This window comes from Temnothorax curvispinosus, unplaced genomic scaffold, assembly GCF_003070985.1.
Source record: "Temnothorax curvispinosus isolate PA1 unplaced genomic scaffold, ASM307098v1 QBEX01008784.1, whole genome shotgun sequence".
In the NCBI taxonomy this organism is placed as follows: domain Eukaryota; kingdom Metazoa; phylum Arthropoda; class Insecta; order Hymenoptera; family Formicidae; genus Temnothorax; species Temnothorax curvispinosus.
The window spans coordinates 88,907-99,348 of record NW_020218564.1 but is presented as its reverse complement, the minus strand read 5'-3'; the positions used below and the strand labels follow the sequence as shown (position 1 = coordinate 99,348).

Sequence of the window (10,442 nt, the reverse complement as noted above, 5' to 3'; positions counted from 1 at the left end):
TTGCCATTCCTGTATGTAAATGCAGCGTCTATATTTGACGGAAGCTCCTTCCACGTGCTGCTAATACGTCTAGGATAGCCGCTGGCCACACCGTTGTCCGTTAATTTTTAGTAATGTTTTCCTGGAAATTCCACAGTAGTATATCAGCATTCTCACCTCTTTGCTAGTCTCGCGCGCGCAGCAACTCTTTGCTAGAGAATCCAAACGCTAAACACTAATGAAAGATTACAACTCGTAGTACGTACCTTTGAACGCAATTATCTCGCCGTCTTTTGTGTTGAACATCGCGTCGACCTTGGGATCTTTACACAGTTCAGGATCTTCTTCGGCAGGCGGCAAAGGTCGCGATCCTCGCGACGTGCTCTTCGTTCCATATAGAGCCTGAAATAAATTTCGTATCGCTATTCGAGAAGCACGCTACATCATCCATGGATCCACAAATGTAACTCATAATAGGAGATTTCGGTCGTCTAACGGGCGTACCTGAATCGCGCTGACATCGTCCTGATCCAGGATAAAGTGTGGATCGTAGCCGCGGTAAAAAGGTGCCATTAGGACACTCTTGACATCGCTGTGACTTAAGCCGAGCGAGTGCCCGAATTCATGAGCCGCGACTTGAAAGAGATTGGTACCGCAATAGCTTTTGATGGTCCATCGTTCAGCGTCGTCGAAGTGAGCATCACCACCGTACACGGGAAAATACGCGTGCGCCAAGGTGCCGCCAGGTCCATCGAAAGGATCACCGTCGCCGTGCTCGCCTACTTCGAATCTGATTTCGATGTGAACCTAAACGCGAATTAATACACCTTTTCTTAGAAAATATTACCCGCGTCGAGTGATGACATGAGTAAGTGGATATATACATATATGTATCTCGATTGTATGAGCCCCTTACATTTTCATGTCCTGTTTTGCGGGTAAATGTCAGATCAGTTTCACCCGACCGGGTTCAATGGCCGTCAATATGGCGCGTATGGATTTTTCAAATGATTACGGTAGCGATCAGCAGCGATCGCTGCATTTTTCATGTTAGTTGCGACCGCAAGTTCTCCATACCGATTAGAATATGTATTTTAGAATGTGTCGTCAGTGACGGATATTTTGGTTCTATGATTTGGGAATTGTTATACGTTACATTTGGAGAATTGAATAGTAAAACGCGCTCGTCGAGGAGTAATTAGAAGAATTTCACGTGTCCTTGTCCCATTCGCTCCGTCGATGCGTTATCATATCCCGTTACCTTTCCAGTCACGATAAAGTAGAAATCTATGCTTCGTATGGCGCGTACGAAGCGTAACTTAGCGCGTAGCGACGATAACTTTCGAGTCTCGTATTATTCATATTCCATTTTTATATTTTGTACAAGATTATATAAGATACGAAATTGGGTTTTATATAATTATTAACGAGAGAGACCACGCGTAGAGTTTATTCATGCAGGTTTTTGGAGCAGTCTCCTTACAGTAAGTCATATAAACAATGTACGCGTCTACGAGCGCTATCCGTGGAAAAGTCGCACAGAAAGATCGCGATCGTATGTTTAAATTTGTTCCATTGCCGAAAATATCGAATTAAAAAGCGTGGCGAGTGTCGCGCAGGGTCGTGCAGGGCCGCGCTGGGCGGCCGCGCGGATCGCACGCTTGCGCAACGCTCGGGCCAGTGGTTCTCCGCGGGCGCGACACGACACGTCATTCGTCGCGCGTCTTCCGAGCGCGGCTGTCCGCCGGTCCGCACGCGAGGCGCGCCCGTTCGTACGCCCTTCGTGGGCCGCAGACCACGTGGTTAACGCGCGCCGTTTCGATTCCCGATCGCGCGGCGCGCGTGAACCTTCGAAAGCCGACCGCGTGCACCCCCTTCGAGTTTCGCGTTCGCGACTACGTCGTTCCTCGCGGGAGTCGCGGGTAAAATCGTCGACGGGCGAGGGAAGTAGTAGCAAACCTGACGAAATTCGAATTCTCGACGAGCGCGAGTGACATGCCGGCGAGGAGCGGCTATTGATCCCCCGTGTCCCCCCCCCGTCCACGTTCGCAAGTGCGTGCCAGTGCGGTGATATGTCCAGGAGGAAGCAGGCGAAGCCTCGATCTCTCAAACGTAAGTCCACTATTATCGTCATTATATTTGTTTAGTACAAATATTCGATATTATTGGTCACTCCGTCAATATTATTGATCACAGTATACATAGGTATATCATTGATAATACATAGAAAGCGATAGGAAGTATTAATGACCGAACATGCGATGTAAACAGATTACTGCACGTAACAGCTATTACTAGTTTTATCTATCGTTGCCAGAAAAAAACATTCTAATAACAAATTTAACATATTTAGAACGTGATCAATGTAAATTTCACGCAGTTTTGAAATATACGGCATTAATTATTTTTATCTTTAGAAAATAAGTACTTGCGCGTTTATAAATCTTGACCATAAAACTTACAAATCAAAATGAATTAAAATACGTCGTGTGCGTACGGTAATGCTTTGAAATAACGGATAGTTCTAATACTAAAAACCTTTTCGATTCATCGCACGAAGGAAAGGGAAAAAAAGGAAAGAGGGAAGTTTTCGCACGGCAAAATATAAACGGGAGAAAAAACAAGATAAAACAAACGTGAGGATCTGCCGTCCCTAGGTGACGGCGGCTTTACGAAATTAACGTTCATGAGCTCTCACATTTGTGTCACAAAGATACGCGAATAATAGCAAAGTTCGTCGCAAGGTGCTTGTCCGTGTGAAAGCGTCGTTGTGTGGAGAACGAAAAAGAAGTCTTGGCTAAAAGGGTGCTTCGTGAAACTTCCAGACACGTGCAACCGTGCCCCGACATAAAAGTAACGTACGATACGAGTGCCAAAAGCCGCTATTGTTGCAGAAAGTCTACCGTAACGCTGTAGTAATTACAAAAACGGCCGAATTATCCAAGTAGCTTTAGAACTTGAGAATTCTACTGTTTTTAACGAATTATGTACATTTGCATTCCACGACCGTGCACTGTAATATTATATTTTATTTTGGCGCAACACAGGACGAAGCGCGGTTTGTAGTATAATTAAAAAAAGATGAGTATACTTAAACGATCTAGAAAAAAAATTTTTTTGTACGAGACATTGATTAATAATCTTAATTAATTTTTTAAATCATGGCTCTTAAAATTAAAAAACATACAATTGCTCGCTTCGCGAAAACTTTATTTTTGGCAATTGTTCACCTAACAGTATCAATTATCGAGTAACGCGGTATCTGTCAATTCGTCACGGTGAATAGCGAAAAACGGAGACAAATAGAACGGTGAAAACCGCCAAACTTCTGCTCCAGCATCACGAGAATGTTGGATTGTTGGAACAGGTCGAGAGCATATGTGCAACCGAATAACTGAAATACAATTGTCATAAAAAGTGATAGATAAAGGAGAGAAATTGGTGAGACAAAGAGGGTGAACGATGAGAAGGAGGCGAATCATAAATGCAGGATAAAGACCGAGAGAAATGCAAAAAGTGAGATAAATAAATGTGAAAAGAGAAACGACGAGAGGAAGAAAACGTGTGTTCGAGGGGGGAAAGAGAGAGAGTTGAGGGTTGATCAAACGCGGAGGATAAAAGGAGGACGGAGCGTCTCACTATAAAGGATAGAAAGGGAAAGAGAGGAAGAGACAGAGCAGGACATCAGCAGACGTGAACGGTTGCAGAAGCAGAAAGAGAGGCAATAGGTACACGGGGTAGATAGAGAGGAGGATGATAGAGGGAGAGGAGAGTCAGTAGTCAGCCAGGATGGAATTAGGTGGAAGCCCGCGGGAGACCGGCGCTCGTCCTCGGGGAATCCCCGGCCTCTGTAATCACCAGTTCGCCTATCCTATCCAATTCTGGTCGCACTCCTCTCGTCCTCCTCGTCCTGCATCTCCTTTCGCGCGCTCATCTCGCTCCTCCAGCTTTCCGACCTCTCTCTCTCTCTCTCTCTCTCCCTCTATCTGTACCATTTCCACCAGCGATTTCTCTCCTCTCCTTTGAGCCTGCCGTTTCTTCGAGTCTTTTTCCGTTTTTACTCCGCGCGCAACAGTTCCTCATCCGTCTCATCTTTATTTTAAAATTTCTTTTTTCGTATATAGTCGTCTTTTTTTTCAAGTCCTTATTGTCAAAAGAAATTGTTCAATTCTTGGACAAGGAATAAGAAAAGTAGAGTACATAAGTTCAGTTGTCGACATGATTTCATATTTAAAGTGGATTTTATGAATTATAGACTCGATCAGTTCTAGCTGTAAACGCTTCAAAAATGCGATTTACGACCACGAAGATCTCACAGGCTCGCGATGGCTATATGCAGGATCGTGTATATGGTACAGCGCGGCCCTTTTTCCACCGAAATTGCGACCGCGCCGCGATACTCGTATCATTTCTCGTTTGTTGGCAGAATTGACGATTGAGCGGAAACGAAAGTTTTCACATTGTTCGTTTCGAGCCAGCCACCGCTCGGTAGCCACATCCGGATTCCAATAGCGGACGTAAAAGGCACTCAACTGCCGAAATATTGGCGCTGATTGATGAGCAAAGAGTGTCGTTTCGCGAATCACGATTTAGATAGGATTAAACAACCGTCTACTAATCTTTATTTTGTTAAATACATTAGCTGCTTCTTACTCGTCAACCCCTTAATCATTTATTATAAATGAAATTTCCTAAGTTAAACAAAAACAATTTTTTTAAGCAATATCAAAACTACATTTATACGCAATAAGATGGATCTTTTTTTCTTTTATTTTAATATAAATAACAGCTTACGTAACAATAAAAGCTTTAATTCATTGTGTCAACTATGTTTATCTGAACCTGATGCTGGCATTGTTAGGTTTATGGCTAGACATCCGTTAGTGATAGCGGATTTAAATCGGTAGCAAAAATATCCGACACGTAAAATATTGTACGCCTTTGCTTGTTTGCTGCGGTAAATAAACCGTCGTCTTTTATCGGATCAAGCCGACTGCCATCGCGTGGTCAGGATGTCACGAGCCAGTGGTTAGCCACGAAATAGCAAGCCGGACCGATAGTATTGCCAGTGATATAGGGTGTTGCTAATTAATGCACGATAATGAACCTGCGCGAGACCGAAGCCGTATTAATGGATTCCAATGCCCTCGTCATAACGTGGACAACCGGTAGGTAGCAGTTGAACGGAGGATAATTGCGTTAATGGGAATATATCGGCTTACATCGACAGGCCTCGGGTTATTCCGACTTGCATTTCAAATATTTTTTAAAAATCATAAATAAAGCGGACAGACGCGTTAGCCGAATTTTTCTTTTAGGTTGAGATAAAGTTTTAATAAAATTATGTTTTTTTTAAGAATTTGATCAATGTCGAATATTGTACTAAATAAATATTAAAATTAATTATTTTTGTCACGTGCTATTGTAAGCTAGATGAGAAAAAAGATCCATTGCTTAAAAAAAAAAATGAAGAGAATAACGCTTATGCATTTATATAAAGTAAAATTCTTTTTGTTGATACTTTGGTGGACGAACACATTGTGGTAACTTTGAAATGCAGCACCTCCCATATTGTTGGAGAAATCTTAATTTATCAATCTGTACAATGCGTTATTAGAGCTACATTATATATCATATGTAAATCCGCTTGCCAGTGTGCATATGCATTTCTAACGGCAAGTATGAAGGAACGCCTAAATATACTCGATATATAAGCGCATTATAATTGGTGAGTAGGACGCAATGACCTGAATCATGTGCATTATGCCTCAGGAACGTGATTATAATTTGTGCGTACTCGCATAAATGCATAATTATCGTCCCGGAATTAATTTACACGCGCAGAAATGATTAACGATCCGTAGCCGGAGCGGCGCTTGCTTATCGATGATTATTATTTCCCTCCCTTTTCCTACGTTAAACATTAGAGCCAAAACGCGACTGGTCATTGAAGACAAGTAATTAAAATGAAAATAGTTTATTAAATTGCAGTTGCGAACGAAATTGCTTGTAAATAAAATATTATGTAAAAAGCTTACGTCAGAAAAACAATTATGTAGTATAATAATTGCGATAACTATGACAACATAATATAACTAATTGATAACATGTAATTAAATTGGTAATTGTTTTATATAAATATACTTAAGATAAGTAATGTACGATATATTACTATCGACGTTACATACAAAACACTTGCTTAAGTCTTTATTTTCTTCGGGTCGCGGTAGCGGACTATCAGAACAGACAGGAGGCGGCCTTGCTACCGGTACAATGTAAATTTCCGGCTTAGCGTTTTAAGCCGTTTAATCGTAGCTCCTCTAAAACTTAAGCCGCTATTAGTTTTTGCAGTGACAGCACTAAGTCCTTACCGGCGGTCATAATCATTATAACGCGTCCGCTAACTCGGATTAAGTTATCGGCCTCTCGTTAAATTATTGTCTATGAAGAACGCCCAGCTTCTACGTCACGCGACTTCCAATTATATCCATTTCTTGTTTCTCATTACACCTCGATAAATAATTTTCCGTCAAAAATGTATATTAAACATTACTTTTATTTTTATTATTTATTCACAATTACTCCAAAAGAGATTTTCGCGTATTTTCTCTAATTATTTCTAATTTCTTCGAAATTGTTTTGTAATAATAGGAACGTCAAAAAACTATGCTTTAGAAAAAGTAATACCTCAGTAAGTCATAACGTATGTGTTAAATAAATGATTTTTGCAAGATTAGGAAGAGCATGCGATGTTGCAGCAAACTGCAGCGATCGTGACAAAGTTAAATTGTCCGTACGGAATTAGAAGACGGGAGATGAAGTTGGCGAACTTCGGGACGGGCATCCGCGTATGCGTGCTTCTTAATAGCGAGCGGTATGCGGAAGACTGCGTACCCCGTATAGGAAGGAAAGCGCACGTTACAAAAGACATACTCACGAGGACGCATTCCCGCGACGCGGCGGTATTCCTTTGAGAAGCGGCCACCCGTTGACAAGTCCGCAAACTTGGCGTCGCTTTTGTGGCGATGCACGTCGCGCAACGGCAACGTCGATTTAAGAGATTCTCTTTCGGTACCTCCTGCAGGGAGTCCCGCTTGCTCCAAACTGCGTTCACTTAGTCAACAATCGACATTTGCTTACGAATAACTCTGAAAATAATTGTAAGCTTGTCCGAGATTATTATATTATCGACATCGACTAGAAATGAATTACAAGAGAAAATAGAATTATTTTACGCTCTACAGGATATTGTGACGTGGTCAAATGACGACGATATCTCTTTCTTTTCCCCTCCGGAACTGAAAATTACATTACTTTGAAGTCAGGCTGACAAACGCGCGCAGAATCGGCATGACAGGTACCAAAGGTCCTCCGCAATATTCCCAAGTCCTTCAGGAGGCAGGTGCCTCGCTGACGGCGCCGGAGGGGGCTCGGCGGCGCCGTCGGCGTCGCCGGCGGATGCTCGCGTCCCTCGGGAGTCTGAGTCCGCGTCAGAGCTACCCTGGGTACGCGGTCCCTCGGGATCTCCCTCGACTTTCCTCCCGACAACCCTCCCTACTCTCTCGCTACATCTACCCATCGTAACAGCAGCAGCAGCAGCAGCAGCGGCGGCGACGCAGGCGGCCCTTCCGAATGGCGGCGGCTGTCTGCCTGCCTGCCTGCCTGCCTACCTACCTGCCTGCCTGCCTGCTTATACTTGCCTGCCTGTCACGGACTCCAAGACGTACGGCAGTTGCAACGCGGATAGAGATATCGTGCGCGCCCCGGATATAACCCGCAGGGCGCTCCTTTATTCGCGTCGTATCGATTAATGACTCGCGGACCTTTGCCGACTTCCGCGAGGATCGACGCGCCCCGCGGGACGCGCCCCGATGCAACCGGAAGGATTTACCGGAGAGGTCAGCTCGCGGACTTGATGCGGAACGAGAGGCGATGTCATCATAAAATTATCAGAACATTGCGGTAACTTCTAGTCTAGCTTCGGGAAATTGTTTGTCCTAGATCTAGATCATGAAAAAATCGAAGAAATTTGATCTTTTATCTTATTGCTAGACATTGATGTGGATAGATAGAAACTTTCATTTATCGTAATCATCTATTAAATGCCACAAATGTTATCTTAGTTTAAAAGATTAGTAATTTCATCTCTTGCATCTACGTTGTCTGCTAACTTTCCGAAACATCGAGTTTGCATAAAGCCTCTTTTTTCTTTTGTACTTAATGTTTAAATAAATTTATACATATAACGCGACACATAAAAATCTAAATCAGCAGATTGAGGCATTAGAAAATTCGTATCGGCAAAGACGGAGACAGGGACTCAGGGAGATCGCCAGGAAATTCTGGAAATTTTTAGGAATCAAGATAAAGCGTTATTATTTGGAAGAGATGCGATATACTTCCACCGCGGGAGGCATTATCAAGAGACGGGGGCATCGTGACTCGAATGATCCTCCTAGAAGGGGTTAAGCCGCAATATGCAGTTATCTTGCCCGGCGTGCATGTCGAAGCCATAATAACACATCCGTTTAACGTTAGCCACGGAGCTCGGGCCGAGATTGCAACCTGTATTTTCGTGAGTTTACCTCCCTCCTCTCCCTCGCGCGGCCACCTTCGCCAACCTTCTCCCGGACCATCTTGAGAATAGCGTCATCTAGGCCAGGCCGTATTACATTGGCTTGTTGCGAAACGACGTATGCGCGTTATAGGTACGGTGTACGTGCGGAAAGGGTGCCCTCGAGCCGATACCACCGATCCCACCCTCTACCTTTACGATTATTGTCATAAAGGCTCAGCCCGTCTCGTCAAATTGTTTGCGACGTTTTATGGTAAATTGAATACGTCAACGTGAGTAACGATCGTTTCACTGGAAATAATATTTGTGTGCACTGCTAAATCTCTATTTTATAAAAATGTCAGGAGAAAGTGAGAAGAATTTTTTCCTTGGAAAATATATTTTTCACGATTATAAATGATGGCTTTTGCAACTAAAAGAACTCGGGTGGTAATCTACGGGCACGCATCTCGCCTTGATCCAGGGACAATTAACGAATCGACCGAAACTCGCCGAAAGTCCTCGGTTACACGATGATGGATGAACCATTAACCACCGTGATATCGCACCGGTAAAGCGAACCGCGTTTTGGCGCGAGACACGCCTGACAGCTGACAGGGTTCGTAGGGCGCCGAGGTGCACGATCGAAGGACGCAGTACCTTCGCGTCGTGTCTTCTAGAATATTTAAGCCTCACCGCCCCGTCTGTAAATTTGACGTTGCTTCTCGTCTGACGTTTAACTTCGCGGTTAAAGCAACGTTTGGGTCACGATTAGATCAAAATTAATTTGCGCATGTATTTCTCATTCTCTTTTATTAGATTCATTCTCTTTGAATTTTTCAAATATTTTGATAGTTTTAGCATACACGCGAGAAACGTTATCACGATGGAGCTTACTTTTATTTAACTTGTCGTTACTTCGATAATATAAATTTGCACTGTTGATAATATAAATTTGCAATTATTTAGGACGATTGATAAATATCTTTATTCATCTTCATAAACGCAGTTTTCCGCGTAATTTGCATTCTAACAAATCACTCAACAATTAGCAGGGACCATTTGTATAGCTTGTTAGCTTAATCAGTTGTTAACAATGACAAATGTTTGAATGAAAACTCGATAGCGCGATGGTACACTCCGGTTTTGAGGCCTTTCGAAAACTCGACGTAATTGAAGCTCAATTGTCAGAGTGGCAAGTTTACGGCGTAAACACGCTCTCTGCGACGATGAAAAAGCGAATCACCACGAGAGACGGTGACGGTAGGTCGGATACCATGCAAAATAACAAACGACCTGTTGGCCATGCGGACGAGGGTGTAATTTTTAAGTTTAATTCTGCTGTCCCACGTGACAAACGGGTGATGGTGCCGCCACCGCCCTGTGTGCCATCGACCGAATATATTTTACGGCGAAAAACAACGGCCCGTTGTTTCGTTTTTGATGATGTACGGCGAATGATTTTCCCGACCAGATAGCTTTGTTTACCAAGAGCTTAAAAACGATTATTACGCAGCGACAGATTCGAAAACTTTCTGCAACGAAATCTAAAAACGGGAATCTTGCGTTTGTGTCGTATGTACTTCGCGGCAGCTGCGGATTTCGCTCTTTACCGGTGATATGCAAATGTAATAGAATTAACGGTGGCTTCTCCCTCTGTGCAGGGGACGAAGAGTGGGACGACGGTAACGAGCAGAATGTCCTGGAGGCGGCCGAACAGGATAACGAAACGACGGCGATTAAGCGTGAGTGTTATTTGTTAGACTGCCAGCTCTCATGGACTTTTCTTTAGTATTTACGTACAACAGGTGGCAACGTTTGCACAAGTAAATCATCTAGGATAAATAGAACATGTTTTCCAGACTTTATAAAATAAAAATTGGGAAAGTCGTGATACAGAAAGCTCGAC

At 43.3% G+C, this 10,442-nt stretch overlaps 2 protein-coding genes across 2 annotated transcripts in view; one reads left to right on the top strand and one right to left on the bottom strand.

Annotated features, from left to right (window-relative positions):
- On the bottom strand, nt 1-943 carry LOC112458296 (50 kDa hatching enzyme-like; the record flags this gene model as incomplete). Its single annotated transcript, XM_025021874.1, has 4 exons — nt 1-121; nt 246-381; nt 484-786; nt 896-943. Coding segments are annotated over 4 exons (501 nt in total), but the record flags the coding sequence as incomplete, so codon positions are not given.
- Nucleotides 944-1,756: 813 nt separating this feature from the next.
- LOC112458252 (zinc finger protein 423 homolog) overlaps nt 1,757-10,442 on the top strand; it is a 71,419-nt gene continuing 62,733 nt past the window's right edge. The window contains exons 1-2 of the mRNA XM_025021789.1: nt 1,757-2,091; nt 10,198-10,278. Of these exons, the coding sequence (XP_024877557.1) occupies nt 2,052-2,091; nt 10,198-10,278 (121 nt within the window). The 5' untranslated portion in view covers nt 1,757-2,051. The remainder of the gene's footprint in view (nt 2,092-10,197; nt 10,279-10,442) is intronic.